Here is a 19,881-nt window from a genome sequence, read left to right on the forward strand (position 1 = left end):
ATGCCTATCGTGGGGCTCTGCTGAGTATTGTTAAGTGAGGCCGGTGGTGAAAGAAGACGGGACGGTACAGTTGATCACCGAGTGGTTCCTTCCATGATGGACCCTTCCGTTGGTGGATGGATTCATCCCGTCCAGTTCCATTTCCTTAGCGGCCCCTCTCCATGTTTGCCGGGCGGGAAGGAGGCGCCAAAATGCAGCGGGTCCGGGGGACCAAGTGACCTACAACTCCATCAGGCTTGGAAGACCAGTAGAGCCATCGGGATAGAGATTGGATGTCTTGCATCAACGGTTCTAGTCATGGGCAACTATTCGCACGGACGGCTCGCCATTGCTTACTCCTGTCGTGTCTCTACGATCTCTCCATCATCTATAAATTCACATGGAAGGCAGAACTTGTCAGAATATGTGAGGCGTCTGGTCCATGCAACGCACCTCAACCCCATACTCTCCTCCTCCAAGACGGGATGGATGGGCTCCTCAAAAGTTGGCGGCACGAGACGTCCACAGGTCCACAGTGTCCAACACATCAAATATCAACCGCCTCATTCCTCTGCTCAACCAATCACGCCCCTCATCAAAGGTCCGTCTTGAGCTTTCAGGCCCATCATCAACCGCACTTCTGCCTGCAGTCAGGGTGGCGCATCTCACAAGGCCCCACGCTGGGCCCTTTGGCAAACAGTTGAGGCTCTGAGCCCAGCCAAAACAAAGAAAACCTGCCCATACGGCTACCCGCCATGATGGGTGCGACCGGATGGCAAGAGACGTGGCCTCCGTCCGCTGACCCCGTTCGTATTCGTGCGATGGATGTCGGAATGCAATATGGAGACACCAGAGCGACGCCGGTGAGCAAGACCACGTACTGCGACAACTCGTCATGCTGTGTTTGTGTTTGTCTAAGCCGCCGTCTTGCTGCACCCTAGCCGCGAATCGACAGGCCGCACAGGAATTTGCCAAGGGCGAGACCATTCATCTGCCAGGTGATGTGCTGGCGCTACATGGATGGGATGCCGGCGGGCAGCAGCCGGACAAACACCAACCAGTGTCACAAATCCCGTGCAGATGCGGCATCCCATCCGTTTGACGGTTTGTATGGTAAGTTTTGCTTCTGTCGGCGTAGTCAGTCAAACGGGACTAAAGACGCATAGAAGGCCTAGGCGCTCCAAACATGTTCGCGCTTAAGGTGACTTGCACTGCTTGATGATTCCCCAGAATTCAGAACACACCATGGAATTGACGCCGATGTCGGTGGTTCGTGAAAAGGGTGCCCACAGCTTGGAAGGATCCTTGTAGTTAAGATAAGCTACACAAACATTTGCCGGATAGTAGATGTTACAACCTGGATGAAAACGATACGCTTCAAATTGTCCAAGAGCTTACAGGGTAGCCATCTAATCGAACGAAAGCGAGCAGTACGGGTGCATTCCAGCTAAAGATATTAGGCATGGGTTCGAGAGACTCTCACTGCTGACGTGAGTATTGCAATTGCATCGACATAGTTATTAAAGTTGAGGGAAACCTTAATAATATTCCGCTGGGCTCATCATGAGTTGGATCTTGGTGTCTTGATGACGAAGACGCACTAACGCATCGGATTTGTAATGGGTGGATGGCTGGCCAGCAGGGAACCAACGGACCGGGATACACGCTCCTCCACGCTCGCTTGTCAGAGGTTTAGCGAGCATAGATGCATGGGAGATGGCATTCAGATCCAGTCATTGGATCGTGGATTTTCCAATCTCCAAGATTCTGGAGGAGATGCGTATGCAAAACAAGAAAAAACCTGGTCGAGACCGGGCATAGCCCTCGCTTGCAGGGTAGCAATAACATGCACCCTGGATGATCTTGGGATGGGATGGATGTTAAGAGGTCTTGCTCATTGTTGCACGTATCGAGCTCGGTGGCCAGGGCCCAGGCCAGACAATAAATAATTCGCGGGAGGGCTCGTTTCAGTATCATGATATTCATTAACATGAACTGATTAAATTGCGTGGTTACGCGCCTGAGGACCAGGTCTGAGACCATTTTCCAGCGCACCCCGCGCTGCTGCAAGCGACGCAAACTGCAGCTCATGATAGCAAAAGCACAGACCAACAGGTGGCTGGGGTTGAACCAATCACTAGCCTTGGCGACGTCATCGCTAGCTCGTTAGTCGATCGAGGTAGCTCCTTCCTGTCAACTTGGTTCAGTTGATTCAGGTGGAAAGAACCTTGCTACTTTGAAGGAAGGCGCGGGAGGGGAAGGAACTGGGAACCTAAATCGCTTGGACACGGACCTGCCGAGCTGAAGCTTCTTTTTTTCAGCTGTCGTCCTCCTCATGGCGGCCCAATCTTGACCTCATCATCCTCGTCGTCACCGTCCAGAGGGGCATTGCGATTGACTCTTGCACGCTGCAGCCAGCCGTCAATCGCCATACAAAGATCTATCTGAGACACCATCGGCCCGGTATCATTGCCTCTGACAACGTCTGAGCCATTGTCTCTGGACCTGGATCTTGACCGTGACCCCGGACTCGACTTGGATCTCTTTGCGGCACGCCATCATCGCCTGACTTGGGCGTAACGCGGCAGCTTGCGAGTCCACACTAAACACCAACCCCACTGCGCGCAGCCTCCCGTCGCGAGCTCGTACCATACTTTATTGTCTTCATTCGCCGTTCGAGTGCTGTGGGATTGAGCAAGACGAACGACGCGCTTGAAGCACCATCGAAGCCGCGAGCTAGCCATACATCATGCCTGGCAACTGGAGGCGATTCAAGGGCTTCTTTTCCCTGAACGACACCAACGGCACCAACGGCACCAACAGCCGTCATGCCTGGCTTCACGAGGAGGAGCGAGCGCGCACGTTTCTTCCCATTCTCTTCTTCCTACGGCCATTGAGCTAACACAATGATCGCCAGTCCTTCCTCACCACAGGAACCAGAACATCGAGTCTGCAATTCCGCCCCGAGAGGTCACAAAGGTCTGCCTCCGATTGCGACACCTGATTCGCGAATGCATTCCGTGCGAGCTTGAAGAGAGCCAAATTACTCGTTCCCACAGCACCATCATCACCAACAAGGTCATCCAAGCCGCAAGGGAAGCGGGCGGCGAGCGATACGGATCATGTGTGGTATGTTGGATAGCCACCTGCCGGGCCTGGATTCTTAACTGACGTCTTTCGCTTCTGCCATTAGGTCTACGCTCTGCTGGTCAACATGCGATGGTTCCAGCGGGAGGGGATTGTCGAGCTATGGGATGCTGACCTCCATGATCTTCGTGCCGTTGCTTGTACTGTCATTGCTAAGCAGATGTATGCTCACCGCACTCTCTCACCCATTAGATACTGACTATTGCCTCCAGCATTGAGAACGAGGACGATACCGAGTACCTCCTGCATCACGTTCTGCTTCGACGGTATTCATTCCTCATCAACCAAGAAGCCACTGCCCCGACCAATGTCATTGAGAAGGCAGTTGATCTGCATGCTGTCCGGGTCATTGGCTCATCTGGCTATCAGAAGTGTATCGCCTATCTATGGCGCGGCTGGTTGGTACAGGACGAGAATGATACGTCCAAGTTTGTCGACTACAAGGACAAAGACAACGTCAATTTCATCGTACACATGGATCCCGACCGCATGCGAGCGCCGCGCTACCAGAATGCCGCCCAGCTACTGTTTTCCATCATCTACCTTGGACTCTACACGATCGCCATCAACTCGATCAACGCGACAGGCGTACTGGATGCAGCCGAAATCGTGCTCTACATCTTTACCTTTGCCTACGTTGCTGACGAGCTTGTCAAATACTACAAGGCGGGCTACCATATCCTGGGATTCTGGAATGTCTTCAACTTCATCTTGTATACCTTCTTGACCGTGTCTCTTGTCTTCCGCATCATCGGACTATCGTACTGGAGTGACGACAAACACCATGCGGAGTACAACCGACTGAGCTACTATCTGTTGGCATTTGTTGCGCCTATGTTCTGGGGCCGTCTTCTGCTTTACTGCGACAGCTTCCGCTTCTTTGGCGCCATGCTGGTCGTTCTCAAGGTCATGATGAAAGAATCAGTCATCTTTTTTGCTCTGCTCATCATAATTATCATTGGCTTCCTTCAGGCCTTTATCGGTCTAGATGTTGCTGAAGACAATGTTGCAGGCGACTCGTGGTTCATTATTGAGGCTATGCTCAAGGCCATCATGCAGAGCCCCGAATTCGATGGATTCGAGAATTTCGGACACCCGTATTCGTTTGGGTTGGTTCTGTACTACTGCTTTACGTTTATTGTCATGGTCAGTTGATATATTGACCCGGCGTGTCTCGTGCAAAGCTGACTTGGAACTCTAGATTATTCTCCTCAACATCCTCATTGCCCTTTACAACTCGGCCTATGAGGACATCTATGAGAATGCTGACGATGAGTACCTGGCACTATTCGCTCAGAAGACGATGCAGTTTGTGCGAGCCCCCGACGAGAACGTCTACATTGCGCCTTTCAATCTGGTTGAAATTATCATCTCTGGCCTGTTCGAATGGTGGATGCCCAAGCCGACGTACGAGTTCATCAACGATTGTGTCATGGCCGTTCTCTACTCTCCTCTCCTGTTCGTGGCTGCATGGTTCGAGACACGCACGGCGCATACCATCCGCCACAACCGAGCACGAGGCGAGGAGGACGATGACCAGGTGCATGAGTGGGAGCAGTTCCACGAGGAGATGGACTTTGAGGCAGAGGGCTGGACGAAGACCTGCGATGCGGCCAAGCCAAACGTGGAGGAGGAGCCCGCCGTCATCGAAGTGCGCAAACTGCGGGCTGAAGTTGATGAGCTTAAGCAGATGCTCTCGAATCTTGGCAGTGCCATCAAGGGGAAAGAAGATCAACCGGTCGAAGAAGTGAAGAGCGGAAAGGCGCCAGAGACAGAGGGCGACGAAACTCTGGAGACTTCGGAGGTTCCCGAAACCCCTGATGTGCCTGAGCACCCTGATGAGCCTGAACAGGGTGATTCGGCAGAGGCCCATGACGCCCCTGAGACGTCGGCGGCTTCCGGTGACAACAAGGGTGGGAAAAAGAACAAGAAGAAGCACAAGAAGAAGGGCCCTGGAGGAGCAGGATCCAGCTCTGGTGGACCTAGTTCCTAGGGGAGAAGGCCACTGAGGGGTTGATGAAGGGCGAATGATGTGGAAATATGCTCGTGTGAGCAACTGGTTTGCTGCAATGGTTTGTGTTTGGTTGGCTCTCTGATCTGGTTTATGTATACCTTGCGATGATGGGATTGCTTCATGCCTGATTGAATATGCTACGAGTGTTTGTATGAATCTTGTAATGCACTGAATTGAATGTCGAGAGCGAGATGACTGTCTAATTCATTTGGTGCTGGAAGGGCCTTCAAGGCGAATAATGGTGACGCTGTCTGTGATATGGATACAATCAAGGTTTAAAGCAGGATACAACCATTACTAGAAAAGGTATTCTTGGTTGAATATGTATTCTTGATGACAATTGGATAGAGGAGGTCAACAGCCATAACCAGGCTAATCCATGATACTACGTACTACACCACATGTCCCTCCTGGGCGCAATGTCCATTCTCTTGGTGTCAAACACATCATGTTTTCCCCTTACTGTCCCTCGTTAGCGGTGGGAGGAAAATATCGCCTATTGCTCTAGTTAGCTATGATGCCTCTCCAAACATAGGAACATCAACTTACGGTAGCGCATTGCTGTAGGCATCCACATCCTTGGGCATGAATGTGACAAACACAACTCTGAGGAGATTGTTCCCATCCTCAGTCTCCATAAACTCCCTCACCGTCTTGCAGGCGACATAGGCGGCCCGCTGGCTGGGGAAGCCGTAGATTCCTGTGCTGATGGCGCTGAAGGCCACGGTGCGGAGGCCGTTCTTGACAGCAAGCTTGAGGCTCTCACGGTAGCAGCTGGCGAGGCTCTCTTCCGGGTTCCGGACCTCGCGGTAGATGGGTCCCACGGTGTGGATGACGTGCTGCGCGGGGAGGTTATAGCCCTTTGTGATGACGGCCTCGCCCGTCTCGATGGGTCCGAGTGGCGCGCTCTCGCGGACGAGCTCCGGTCCGGCAGCGGCATTGATGGCGCCGTCGACGCCGCCGCCGCCCTGGAGCAAGCGGTTCGCGGCGTTGACGATGGCGTCGAGGCGCAGCCGGGTGATGTCGCCGCGCATGTAGCCGATGCGGCGGTTAATGTCGTCGTTGGCCGGGAAGGCGGGCTCCTGGGACGACTCGATGGCCGCAATGGAGAGGAGGGATGTGGAGTCAGCGTAGAGCTGGGTGAGGATGGGGATGTCGCCGATAGATTTGGTAGCCATTTTGAGAATTTTGGTTGCGAACATGTAATGGTTGCAGGTTGTTGTGTGAGATGAAAGAGGAGGGAGAGGCTTCTCTTTATGCTCGAGTGAGGAAGAAACCTTGAGGGCCGTTTTCCCAACGGGAAAGACTGATAAACGTCAAGATTTTTTTCCTTTGATGTTTCTTATCCCTTGCTTGGGTAGCTTCGTTCTGTCCAGCCTGATCAGTGATGAGATGCCCAACTCGAGAGAAGCAATGGGGATGCAAACCACACAAAGAAACACACAAGCTGTTGTTACTCCGTTTAACTGATCAAGCAGGAGAGAAGGATGCGGGCAAGGAAACTCGAGTGTGATGGGGTGCTACTATGAGGCAAAGTCACTTCTTTCGACTTTGGATGAATTGTTCCCTCTTCTTTGTTGTCGTGATTCGGAAAACGTGACAATGATGGATGGGAAGCTGTGGTACGGTACGTACCTGTCGATTGACATTCAACCTTCCTCAGCTGCCCCGCGTCGTTCCATATTCGGAAATTCGGTGAGCACGGGCCGCGCGGGGGCTAATCTGTGTGGGTCTCCCGGCCTTCACCGAGATCTGGACGTCCTGGGACAACAATACAAGCCATCACTGTACTGACCCTGTTGACTAGAAGGCCCCTCTTTCCCTTGCACTTATCCATTCACATAGTTAAAGAGAAGAGACCGTTATATTCCGAAGCAGAAACTAGAACTGGGACAATGACACGACTAATCACTAACTCGGAACTGCTAAGAACAAGAGCAACCATCAAGCATACTTCTAAGCCACCCGCCGAACATCCAGATATCTCCAGCTTTATGCCTCTGTCAAATCTTGACCCGAGATATACTGACCAGGGCCTCAGAGTCTCCTCCTCTTCCTCTGGCTTCCCCCTTGAGTCAGCCAGGGCTGCCTCGGATTGGGAACCATCCAAGGGGCCTTGCGCTTAAAACTCTGCCGCAGCTTCAGACTCTGCCGGGTCCTTGATTCAGCACCAGCCTTGAACTCATCTTCGCTCCAAGATTCGACGCTTGTCGAATCACTGCCCTCCCGCTCCGATCTGTCATCGTCATCGCCAGCTGACGAACTCAAGTCGTCGCTGCTGACCTCAATAACAAATGCGCCTGCACGGTTAGCGTCCGCCATCTCTATATCACTGTCCTCGTCCTGGCCTGCCGTCTGACCACCTGTGTTGGACCCAACTTTCTGCTGTTCCCACATCTGGTCCATGTCGCCCAGAGGCCCAGCTCCCTGCCGATACCCCTGAGACGCACCGCCTTGTCGGGGAGCATGTTGAGCAAAAGCGCTGGGATTGTTGTACTTAAAAGTCGTCTGTGCTGTATTGGTGAGATCGCTTGTTACTGTCTCTCGGACAGCATACGGGTGAGGCAGGATGCCATACCCTGAGATAGACGTCCCACGAACACCCCCCAGAGTTTGTGGAGCACCAAGAGGTTTGTTGACTTGCTGTGCTAGGGTGGTCGGGTTGCCTGCTACCCAAGCAGATGGAGCGCCAGGCGTGTGCGAAGGGAAAGCAGAGCCCGCTGATGAAGAATGATAAGAAGCAAACGCACTTTTGGGTGGCAGCTGTAGGTTGCCAAACGGTGCCGTCTGGGCCCCCATCCCCATCTGCTGTATCTTGGGCGGGATGCTGGGTGCCTGCGTAGCCTGAGATGCCGCATCTTGCGAAAGTGTCGGAGACTGGCCACTGGCTTCTGCGCGCTTACGCTTGTCATCTTCGGCCTGTTGAGCCTGTTGCCGAAGACGACGGACTAGATCATCGACCCCTTGGGTGTCGAAGATACCCGTGGAAGGCCTGGCAAGGGGGTTTCCCTGCCCGGTATTGCCATCCTCATCATCAAGTGTGCCAGCCCATCTCTGTGCCAACGCGAGCTCATCCGGGTCATGCTCAGGGAGTATGACCTTGGAACCTCCCAGGTGCAACAGGTTTTCGTACCGATTCTTAAACTCCCGCACTTTGTCGAGAACTTCTCCCTCCATGCTCAGCATCTCCTTCTTCGCCAGAAAGTACCACACCTGATGTCGTTTCTGACTAGTTTTGCGCAACGCAGGCATCGACGGCAACAGGCCGCGCCAGGTCTTCTCATATTTGAGCGGGTTCAAGACCATCAGCCTTGCGACGGTCGTGAATCTCGCCCCAAGCGCAATCAGCCGATTTTCCCACTCTCTGTCCCACGTTGGCATATCGAATTCGGCGAGTCCCATTGCCGTAAGCAGGTCCCCCAGAGCAGACACGATCCTTTTTGCTCGGGTCGCTATCTGTCCGGCTTGATTGGGAGCTCTTCGCCTATAGGCCGTCCAATATGAGAAAGGGAGCTGATAGAATTCGCACACCACATTTTCTAACCACGCGCATTCATCCATCAGACTGCGAGTCAAGTCGATGAGCTTGGGCACCAGACGTCCCTCGTAGCGATCCCTGCTTGTAGCCAGCATCTGGATGCGCCAGAACTCGGGGCCCATGCCTGCGCAGATGGTAGACTCGTCATCGGGACACCTGCCAAGGCGTCGCCTGACCCCATCCCATGCATTATACAGGTCTGTCAGATCAGCAATCTTGTATGGTGGAAGGTTGGATGTCGCGTTCCTCCCAGCGTTGGCCATTATGGTGAAGCCGGCATACTCGTAAATCAGCATCAGTGCTTCCCCTTGAAGTCCTGCCCATTTCGCATCGCGCTCGCTCCATCCTCTGCTTTCTTCTCGCAATCTCCAAAGTAGAGAGCCAAACTCGATGGCGTCCTGGACAAGGGCTGTAAAATATGCATACAAGACAGCTTTGCCCTTCTCATGAAGCCAGTCGAGAAAGTCGTAGAGCACCCAATCCCTGTCTGCATGAGTCCCCAGGTTGGCCATGTTCCACATGCCGCGTGCCAGAGATACTGAGGCCGGGTTGTAGTTGATCTTGTGAGGTCTCTCAGACGGCTCCCTCAAGGCTGCTGCACCATACTTCCTGACAGAGACGTCCCAGAAGCCTTGACTGAAGAAGGGTCGGACATCATCGATGCGAATGAAATGGCTCAGCTGCTCCATACGCATATGGGGAGCAGTTAGATGAGGCGGACAATTGTACACGCCCGTAGGCCACAGACACCTTACTATCATGGGTGCAGAACTCTGGAGCAGTCGAGGCCACACATAGCCCTGATTGGCGTTGATGAACCCCCAATAGGCACCGCCCAGCACCTGTTCCACGGCCACTGTCAGGATCGAGACTCAAGTTTCTGGCCAAGGACAGTCACTTACATGGTGCTCGAAGGCATGGCCAACTTCATTCCATGGGTCGTCGTTATAGTAGGGTTCTTTCGGCCATTTGTCCTCTGGGCAGAGGTCATCCCATAAATCCTCGCAGGCTTGGACCTCAGCAGGATCCGTAATCCCAAAATCCTGAGGGCTGAGCACCCATTTCGCAGCAACGGACACCCATGCATGCTGCGGTGGTTGCTTTGTTAGTGACGTCTCTTGTATCTTCGGGGGCTGTATTCACCATCATCTCATGAACCAGCGCAGCAGCAAACACAAGGCTGGCCATCATCTTCTCGCTTTTGCTATATTTGTCCGACATGACCATCCAAAGCAACTCGGCATCGATCGTGACTTTGATGGGGCCATTCGGCGATGCGACCCCATGCATGAATGTGCGGGCGATGCAGTGATCCTTGTACTTACCGCCGCTCGAGTAAAACGCACTCTGGAGCTTCAGATCCATAACTCTTTCAAGAGCTCGCTGGCTTACGGCTGGGGCCGAAAACCCAGGACAGCTCTGCAGCCGCTGAGCACTCGGGAGGCGTTCCGGGTCGAGGGGTTGCTGGTCTGGTTTGATCTTGAATTTCACTTCGTCGGAATCCTGACCTGTCCGGTTCTTGTAGAGGTGATCGGGAACTCTGTACCTGTTGGTGACATCCTGTAGGCCAACGATGCAGGGGTCATTGGTAAGAAGCATACGAGTAGCAAGTTGAAGAGCCGGCTGCATCGCATTCCATAATCGGTCGTTTGTCTCGAGCTTGTTAGCGCCAAACATGCATCGACTGAGCAGACGCTCACCCTTGGATCCCATTCCTCGCGCACGCCATCGAGGCCATACACATATCGTGGGGTTGCCGGGTCTTTCCCAAAGTCTGTTGTGTCCGCCCACATGTGTCGATCGAACAGGCTTGATAGATCTCAGCAAGTGTGTAGAAGGAAGCAAGCAAGATGTAGCTTACGGGTGGATTGGTCCAGAGAGGCCTTCGAAATATACATCCTGCATTGTGAGATACTCCTCAGCGCGGATCTAAATGCGCCGTTAGACAAGCACAAGGGAGACGGGTAGCACCAGGCACTTGCCTCGTCCATGGTCAGGTTTCCGAAAAGAATGGATTGCCAGTTCTCATCAATAACCAAGTCCTCATACTGTTGCATGCACCGCTGCTCGGTTTCCGTCCCCCGTTGCATATCCGGCCTTGCAGTGGTCATGTACTCATCGATAGTCTTGCCCTTCTGTGCTGCCGAGTAGTCGAGACTATCGAACAAATCTTTCCCTGTCTTGATATCCGCAGTAGCGGGGAATAGCTTCCTGCTGTTGGCTCGAGTTGGCGATGTCCTCGAACGGCCATCAAGTCGACCGGGAAAGATGCTGAACCGCTGGGCGTATTTTGTTGGCTGTTTGTACTGGTCCTTGGGATGAACAGCAGGGCGTATTTTATCAAAGAAATCAACGATCTTGAAGTCGGTCCGATCTCGCTGCTGCCCCTCATCCTGCCAGTCAGGATCCGTCCATGGAGGGACGTATCGGACGTGATCCCAGGCATTCCCAACGGGCTTGGATGGTGTGTAAGGATTCCGGGAGTTGACAGTTGCAGGGCTTGGTAGATGTGCATTGCTATTCCATGTCGTATTTGGAACAGCGGCAGAGGCGGGTAGCGCTCCAGGTGGTGTTGCACCTGAACCAGTAGGGTTTGAAGCCATGGGTTCCTGAGGTGAAATAGATACAGGAGGGAACAGCAGGGCACCGGGCTTGAGCAGATAAACCGTCGAGGGGTTTCAAAAGCGTAGGGAAGCTGATATATTTGTTCTTGTTTGCCTGAGTACTTGGGAAGGCAGCCATATTGGCCTTGAATGCTCAGCCATTCTATCGACACCCCCCAAATAGGAAAATCTCCCCTGTACCCAGGGACATTGACGAGGAGATTTGCTCACCAGACACACCGTCGTAGCAAACTGGGCAGTTCTGATGTTTGGCGTAGCCGTTCTGCTCCACCCTTCCATGGCTGAATGGACGAACAAAGAAACCAGTGGTCATGGGGTCTCATCATAACTTGTTTACTCATGGAGCATTTGTGAGCCCAACCCCAAGTGTAGCGACGCCCTTGTGCAAGGGATAAAAGAGAACAAAGAACTGGGTTTTCTTAGTTGGATGTAGCACGCTGGGCTATCAATCAATTGGAATAGACAGGGGAGAGCGGCAAGTTCAAGAGACAAAGAGGTAGTGAAAGGGGTTGGGCTTTTTTGACAGACTTTCAAAGGACGGTGTTGGTGCAGCTTCCTAGCTGGATAGGCGTCTCACAGCTACTAAAACGGCTGCTCATGGATATGAAGGTGACAACTAGGTTATGATCCTGATCACCGGGGGTATATGCATGCTTGAGGAGAGGGGAACCTCGGAGCCAGCACTTGCTATGAAAATGCATCAATTCACTTCGGCTTGTGTCAAAGCCACGCACTGCTCTACCTAGATATCCCAACGGGAAAAGTGGAAGTACTATACCAGTTACAGCATGCATTGACCATGGCCACTGCTCATGGCTGAAGCATGGGCCAGTAGTAAGACAACTCTGAAAGATTCTATCAGCACAGGCCTGAAGCGGTTTGGTCGAACTTCTCGGCGGAGAATCAGTCGGGACCATCGCTGTTATCTGGGGTTGGTATGTGCGACATGCAACTGTCGGTGAGCTGCCGGGGCATGAACCTGGGGATTCCGGGGCCCCGCGATATGGACTCCTGACATGGAGTGCGTGCTTCAACGTCAGCAGTGAACGAATACAGCCGTGAGCGAGTGTCTAGTTGTTTGTATTCGCTTTGGCTGAGTTCATTTGGCCTGCGCCTCTCTTTGCGCCGCGTCCGAACCTTGACCTTGCAGGACAATCAAGGTGTGTGTGTGTGCAGCATTTCTTTGTGTTGGCTGGCGAGGAGCATCAGCAGCGACTGGGCATCGATATCCATCCATGGCGGACAAGGGACCACTAGAATAGAAGTGCCGTGGCAACGTGGCGGAGGAACGATTGGGAATGGCAGGATGTGGTGGATAAAGCCGGTCCCACCAGCTATCAGCCATCGGCCAGGGGGCGGCTGAAAGGCGCTGAACCATGCGCGGCAGAAAGCCGAAGTGGACGGGGCGGTACGTGCTTGCGCTCGGGGATGCCGCTGTTTGTTGAGAGATTCCTTCAGAAGATGAGGGAACAAAGAGTAGGAATGCAATGGATGGCTTGGGGGCTCCATGGAGAAGTTGAGAGAAGAACCAGCCGGGCTTGAATCGACGGCTCTCGCACCTGGAAGCTCGAGGCCTAAGGCATCTATACCTGCTTTATGCGAACCTCAACACCAGGGTGGGTAGAGAGCAAGAAAAAAACGCGCACCAAGGGTAGGTGACATAATTTTCGATGCATTTTTGCAGTCAGCGGATATTGTGACTGCTTGGCTTATTTTTGATACGACCCTTGAAGTCTTCAAGTGTGCAGCATTTTTCGCGAGCTGCAAGCGCGGGAAAATTGCAGGCAGGGGATGTACACCGTGCCAATGGATCCATGGAGGGAAGAGCCTGGTCGACTGGGCTACGAGTCAACCAACGCCGGGGCAAATCCTGAAATGACGGGAAAGTTCAAGTTGGAAAAAGTAAGGTAGGAGAATCATAGTAGAAGAAGAAATCTGAACCGAATCAACTACCCGAGCAAGCCTCTTCGCCCTGTGCTCGGGGACGATAAAATTTCGCGCCTTGTGTCGTTGAACCGTAATCTGATAACGTGGCGGCCACCCTGACTCGAAGCAATAGTTTCAGAGGCTGACAACTTGTGGCGAGTCAAGCCACCGTCTTCCAGTTTCCCGGAAACCGCCTCCGGGGTCTGGAGTACGAATACGGGGATAGCAAACGGATTTGAAGGCCAGCTGCCAGGACTGAGAGTCCATGCCTGGGCACCTGGCACTAGACGGAACCACAGATGGCAAAGCTGGGCATCGACATTTCAAGGATCTCGAAGCACTCTGCGACAAACGGCTGAACAGGTCGTCATGGAGACGGCGGGAAGTGGATATCTCCCGGACGCAGGTGGGCGAAAAGACTGGAGCGATACTCCGCTGATTTGTAGGGGAGAGCCTTGCCAGCCTTTTCAATGCCAATATCCATCCGACAACATCCGTGGTTGGAAGGAGGGAGAAGCCCAACGCAGTCAGATATGCAGACGCCTAGGCAGTATCAGTGTGGCTCGCACAGCACAAGACTAAGACATGCTGAGGATGCAATCTAGAAGGCAGCATAGGGAAAGATAAGCAAAAATAAAAATCCATGATATGATCTTGATCTCTCTCTCGGCATGGTTCACCAAGATCCTTGGGTTTGCCTCCCAACGACGAAAAAAATGCATCACCGCCTGCAAAGCGCATTACTTGTGCATGGGTCTAGCATCGGAGCTTCCACAGGGGGCTTCTCAAGCCGTTCCAAGGGCGACGTCGTTTGGCCTCAGTGCCGCACAGGGGCCTTTCACCGCCCTCACCCACTTACCTGAAATGGTTTAGCTCTACAGCTGATAAACCCGATAAGCCTGAGTCGAGCACTGAGACGGAGGGAGGGAAGGAGGGGTGGAGGGGTAACCCAGCGCCAGCGCCAGAGGAAAAAAAATTTTGGTGGGCGATCCCCAATGGGATTGGGCCGCGGTCCCTCCTCTGCCCGCCACCCCAGCGAGAAAAAAAAAAAAGTTGTGGACTGGGAGGCGAGCAGTAAGAGGCACATAAAACTTTGTGGCAGAAGCTCCAGATTTTTCCCTCCCTCTCTTCCTTTTTGACTTCTTCCTCCCTCCATCTCCCTCTCTCTCTTTTCTTCCTCCTCCATCTCTCCACGGTCGTCCCCCTCCAGACGAACCTCTTCGACTCCTCTTCCTTTCTTGTCGCGTGCTCGTTTGTTCTTCGGACTCAGCTCCTCTGAACAAACCCCGCCCCCTCCAAGAGGAATTCCCATCGTCACCGCCGCCCATTAGGACAGAGTCGACTCCTCCATCGATTTCTGTTGGCCCCGACGATCCTCTTTCTTAATACCACAGAAAACAAAAAACCGAAAACATCGACAAGATGCCTACCGAGAACCAGCAGTCGATCAAGGTCCTGGACGAGCTTTTCCAGAAGCTCACCGTGTCCAAGGACTCTGCCGACATCAAGGAGTCTTCCAACGAGCTGGCCTCTTTCATCAACGGCCGCATTGGCGACCAGGCCGTCCCCGACAAGTGAGTTTACCCTTGAAAATTTTGATTTCATCCTCCTCGGGCAGCGTTGGGCGAGCACTCCGACGGTGCTTATTTCACATGTCTGCCACGGGGCAACGTTACGCACCCGCGTTGCCTCACTTCCTGCACCAGGGAACCGGCATCGCCTGGCTTTCACTCTGCATTACGATGCGTGGGATGTGTGGGATGCGGCTTAGTGGCATGGTGCATGGGCTTCAGGCCTGTGCCCGCGGCAGTTTTCTCTGCATCTCCCGCCCGTCTACCCCTCCCCCTCCTTCGCCGCTCGCCCAATCTTGCCCCGCCAGATTCTGGTCGAGGCGACCCTTCATGGGCGCTAGCCCCATTTCTGGTCGCCCCTCAAGTGCTGGAGGGGCTCTCCTCTGGCGCCCATTAAAATTTTTTAGCGGGAATTTTAGTGCTAACCACCACTTGTTGCAGAGTCATCGAGGGCCTGAAGAAGCAGCTCGCCAGCAAGAAGGACGCTGCCGCCCGTGAGAAGGCTTGCATTGCCATCGAGGCCATCGCTTCTCACTCCGAGATCTCCGCTGCCGTCGAGCCCTACCTCGTCGTCCTCCTCCCCAACGTCCTTGCCGCCGTTGGCGACAAGATCACCGCTGTCAAGAATGCCGCTCAGGCCGCCGTTCTCGCCATCGCTGGCGCCATCAACGCCAACGCTGTCAAGGCTGCCCTTCCTGCCGTCATGGAGTCTATCCGCAACGCTCAGAAGTGGCCCGAGAAGATGGCTGCCCTCGACTTCATCGATGCTCTCGTCAAGAGCTCTCCCGCTCAGCTCGCCTACCGTGTCCCCGAGCTCATCCCCGTCATCTCCGAGTCCATGTGGGACACCAAGAAGGAGGTCAAGGAGCGTGCCTACAAGGCCATGGAGCAGCTCTGCCAGTTGATCGTCAACAAGGATATCGAGCGCTTCATTCCCGAGCTTATCAAGTGTATCGCCAAGCCCGAGAACGTCCCCGAGACTGTTCACTTGCTCGGTGCTACCACCTTCGTCACTGAGGTCCAGGAGCCCACTCTTGCCCTCATGGTTCCTCTTCTGGACCGTGGTCTGGCTGAGCGTGATACTGGTATCAAGCGAAAGTCGGCTGTCATTGTCGACAACATGTGCAAGCTCGTCGACGACCCCAACATCGTTGCTCCTTTCTTGCCCAAGATGATGCCCGGTCTCCAGAAGAACTACGACAACCTGGCTGACCCTGAGGCCCGTGAGAAGACCAAGCAGGCCCTTGACACCCTCACCCGTGTCGGTGACATCAAGGACGGTGTCATTCCTGAGGCTCGCAACGACGGTGCTATCAACGTCGTCCTCCCCAAGGTCAAGGCTGCCCTCTCCCCCAAGTTCGCCAACCACCTTGAGAAGATGGGCCCCGTTGCTGAGCACATTGCTGCCATTGCTGGTCAGCTCGTCGACGAGAAGGAGACCGAGTCCACCATCTGGGTTGACAACCTCAAGGCCTACGTCGCTGTCATCTCTGGCATCGACAGCGCCGAGGCTCTCGTCGAGTCCATCCGCAAGACCACCCTTCCCGGTGCCGTCGCCGAGGCTGAGGCCGAGGAGGATGAGGAGGAGGGCGAGGATCTCTGCAACTGTACCTTCTCTCTTGCCTACGGTGCCAAGATTCTTCTCAACCAGACTCACCTCCGTCTCAAGCGAGGCCAGCGTTACGGTCTTTGCGGTCCCAACGGTTCCGGCAAGTCCACTCTCATGCGCGCCATCAACAACGAGCAGGTCGAGGGCTTCCCCAAGCAGAGCGAGGTCAAGACTGTCTTCGTCGAGCACGACCTGGACTCTGCCGATACTGAGATGACCACCATTGACTGGACCATGAAGAAGCTTGGTGAGGCCGGTGTCACCACCACTGAGGACGACGTCAAGAAGCAGCTCAGCGACTTCGGCTTCACTGACCAGATGATCACTGGTGAGATCACTGCCCTCTCCGGTGGTTGGAAGATGAAGCTGGCCCTGTGCCGTGCTGTCTTCGAGGCCCCCGATATTCTGCTTCTCGACGAGCCTACCAACCATCTGGATGTGAAGAACGTCAAGTGGCTCGAGGAGTACCTCATCAACTCCCCCTGCACTTCCATCATCGTCTCTCACGACTCTGGCTTCCTTGACAACGTCTGCCAGCACATCGTTCACTACGAGCGCTTCAAGCTCAAGCGCTACAAGGGTAACCTGGCTGCCTTTGTCCAGCGTGTCCCCTCTGCCCGATCTTACTACGAGCTCGGTGCCTCCGAGATCGAGTTCTCCTTCCCCGAGCCCGGTTTCCTCGAGGGTGTCAAGACCAAGGCCAAGGCCATCCTGCGTGCCACCAAGATGTCCTTCCAGTACCCTGGTACCTCCAAGCCTCAGATCACCGACATCTCCTTCCAGTGCTCTCTTGGCTCTCGTATTGCCGTTATCGGTCCCAACGGTGCCGGCAAGTCTACTCTGATCAACGTCCTCACTGGTGAGCTCATCCCCACCGAGGGTGAGATCTACCAGCACGAGAACATCCGTATCGCCTACATCAAGCAGCACGCTTTCGCTCACATTGATAACCACCTGGACAAGACTCCCTCCGAGTACATCCAGTGGCGATTCCAGACTGGTGAGGATCGTGAGACCATGGACCGCGCCAACAAGATCATCACCGAGGCCGACGAGAAGGCCATGGACAAGATCTTCCGTGTTGAGGGCTCTCAGCGACGTGTCATCGGCATCAACAGCCGAAGAAAGTTCAAGAACTCTTACGAGTACGAGTGTTCTTTCGCCCTCGGTGAGAACGTCGGCATGAAGAACGAGCGCTGGGTTCCCATGATGACTGCCGACAACGCCTGGCTTCCCCGTAACGAGCTTCTGGCTTCTCACCAGAAGATGGTTGCTGATGTTGATATGAAGGAGGCCCTCGCCTCTGGTCAGTTCCGCCCTCTGGTCCGAAAGGAGATTGAGGCTCACTGCGCCAACTTCGGTCTTGACGCTGAGCTTGTCTCTCACTCTCGCATGCGTGGTCTGTCTGGTGGTCAGCGTGTCAAGACTGTGCTCGCCGCCTGCTCTTGGCAGCGACCTCATCTTATCGTCCTGGACGAGCCCACCAACTATCTCGACCGTGACTCTCTCGGTGCCCTGTCCAAGGCTCTCAAGAACTTCGAGGGTGGTGTCATCATCATTACCCACTCTGCCGAGTTCACCAAGGACTTGACTGAGGAAGTCTGGGCTGTCATGGACGGCAAGATGACTCCTTCCGGCCACAACTGGGTCCAGGGCCAGGGTTCTGGTCCCCGTCTCAAGGCCGACGAAGGCGATGAGGAGGATAAGTTTGATGCCATGGGTAACAAGATCGTCTCCACCAAGAAGAAGGCTAAGCTCAGCTCTTCCGAGGCCCGAAAGAAGAAGAAGGGTAAGTCATTCTGCATAACCAAACACGTGTCAAAACAGAAGCTAACCAGGCTGCAGAGCGTATGGCCCGCCGAAAGCGTGGTGAGGAGGTGTTCAGCGATGAGGAGGATCTCTAATCGCATCATCCTGCATACCCAACACCTATACTCGACCATGTTGACGACTTGTTTCTGATGACCTCATACCATATTTCCTTTGTCATGCGTTGATCAAAAAAGTTAGGGGTGCGTCTTGGTAATGGATGACTGCACACTTGGGCTCCCGATAGACGGACTGCTCTGTTAGACGACCACCATGGAGGAACGAGGAATGACGCGTGGGATTGGAGGATCCCAACCGTGTTGAGCCCTCGACTTGGTGGCTTTGGAGGCTGGCAATTAGATAGAGCCAAAAAATAGACTTGATTACGATCAATCCAGAATGATGAATGACTGAAGTGTATCAATGTTGAATGTGTATCACCCGCACGGGTACACCAGTGACTTGGAAGACTATGTGGGTAGTTGATGAAGCATTGGTTGAGCTCATGTCTTGTTTAAGATGCCATGCTTGTAACTGTATAGACAAACTCGAATTGATGAGGTACTTGGGCAAGAGCAGAGCTGCCGCCTCGATCTACAGATCAACAGAGAGGAGAACAAGAGAGCTCAGCCTAGCTAGCCCTCTGTGACAAACGAAGAATGTGTTACAGATCTCATACTACGCACATCTGAGTATCTGGATAGGGCTTGAAGAATAACATTGATGAGCAAAAAAACATATGTGTGCGTGCGTGTGTGACTGACAAAAAACAAGAATTGGCAAAAAAGAAATCTTTGATGAGACTGGGACTCGAACCCAGGAGGATTGCTCCATCAGGAATCTTAGGTTGTTAAGGTGACCTTAACCTGACGCCATAACCAACTCGGCCATCTCACCCGATGTTGTTGAAAGTTGCTCGCTTACTGCCCACCAGAAGGGCCTAGCCAGCACCGACGAGAATCTGCCCAACACCAGCAATATCCTCTGTGGTAAACATAATACTTTACTGAACCCGTTTTCAAAGATTGAGAGATAGCGCGCTTCTCAAGTAGTAAAGACGAGAAATACTAGCTGTCTCTTCTTCTGACCATACTTGACTTGGCGCACCCTGTACTCTCCCTTGGACCTCTGAGCTTGGCAACACGCCTCATTCCTGGCTTGGACTTTAAGATGGTGTTCCCCTAACGTCTCGGTGAGAGTGAGGAGAAAAGAGGTCCTTGGCTTGGGAAGGCTTGCAAACTCTCCAAGCTCCAAACCACCAAGCTTTGATCGCTGGCCAAGATTTCTAACCCCAACTCTTGGACCACAGGGACTCGATCTCTCATGGCGATGTGAGTAGCAAGAGATGAACGTGTATTTCTGCTTCATATAATACCTAAATAACATACAATAGTTGCCGACATACACTCCCAGGTCTTCCCCCACTCCTCCGTGAATATTATCGCCGTCCCCGGCGATCCTCCGGCGTCAAACTCCACATTTCCGGCGTCAACAGGCCCCGCATGCTCCGAAAGCCCCGGGCTCGGCGACGGTCAGAGTCTGATACCTCGAACAGTTGTACTACAAGTCAAAGACGTAGATCATGGATGAAATAGGCTGAAAGCAAGTCTCCATCTTTTCAACTAATACCACCACGGAGCCGTGCCTTTGAAGCCGTCGTCGTC

The 19,881-nt window shown here is 53.6% G+C and overlaps 4 protein-coding genes across 4 annotated transcripts; 2 read left to right on the plus strand and 2 right to left on the minus strand.

Moving 5' to 3' along the window:
- Nucleotides 1-2,728: 2,728 nt before the first annotated feature.
- Nucleotides 2,729-5,119, plus strand: MRS44_009116 (uncharacterized protein; the record flags this gene model as incomplete). Its single annotated transcript, XM_046281241.2, has 5 exons — nucleotides 2,729-2,841; nucleotides 2,913-3,108; nucleotides 3,173-3,288; nucleotides 3,339-4,272; nucleotides 4,328-5,119. 5 exons carry the CDS (start codon nucleotides 2,729-2,731, stop codon nucleotides 5,117-5,119), a joined length of 2,151 nt encoding a protein of 716 aa, XP_046132582.2.
- Nucleotides 5,120-5,599: 480 nt separating this feature from the next.
- On the minus strand, nucleotides 5,600-6,318 carry MRS44_009117 (uncharacterized protein; the record flags this gene model as incomplete). The annotated part of the gene is made up of 2 exons (XM_046273883.2): nucleotides 5,600-5,636; nucleotides 5,690-6,318. 2 exons carry the CDS (start codon nucleotides 6,316-6,318, stop codon nucleotides 5,600-5,602), a joined length of 666 nt encoding a protein of 221 aa, XP_046132583.2.
- An 859-nt stretch (nucleotides 6,319-7,177) lies between these two features.
- Nucleotides 7,178-11,281, minus strand: MRS44_009118 (uncharacterized protein; the record flags this gene model as incomplete). Its single annotated transcript, XM_065621180.1, has 6 exons — nucleotides 7,178-9,520; nucleotides 9,581-9,766; nucleotides 9,822-10,301; nucleotides 10,379-10,487; nucleotides 10,540-10,607; nucleotides 10,715-11,281. 6 exons carry the CDS (start codon nucleotides 11,279-11,281, stop codon nucleotides 7,178-7,180), a joined length of 3,753 nt encoding a protein of 1,250 aa, XP_065477252.1.
- Nucleotides 11,282-14,650: 3,369 nt separating this feature from the next.
- On the plus strand, nucleotides 14,651-18,312 carry MRS44_009119 (uncharacterized protein; the record flags this gene model as incomplete). The annotated part of the gene is made up of 3 exons (XM_046276417.2): nucleotides 14,651-14,802; nucleotides 15,241-18,197; nucleotides 18,254-18,312. The coding sequence occupies 3 exons, from the start codon at nucleotides 14,651-14,653 to the stop codon at nucleotides 18,310-18,312; spliced, it is 3,168 nt and encodes a 1,055-aa protein (XP_046132586.1).
- Nucleotides 18,313-19,881: the final 1,569 nt, after the last annotated feature.

The sequence above is a fragment of the Fusarium solani genome (assembly GCF_023522795.1).
Source record: "Fusarium solani strain SB1 chromosome Unknown bctg00000005, whole genome shotgun sequence".
Classification (NCBI taxonomy): domain Eukaryota; kingdom Fungi; phylum Ascomycota; class Sordariomycetes; order Hypocreales; family Nectriaceae; genus Fusarium; species Fusarium solani.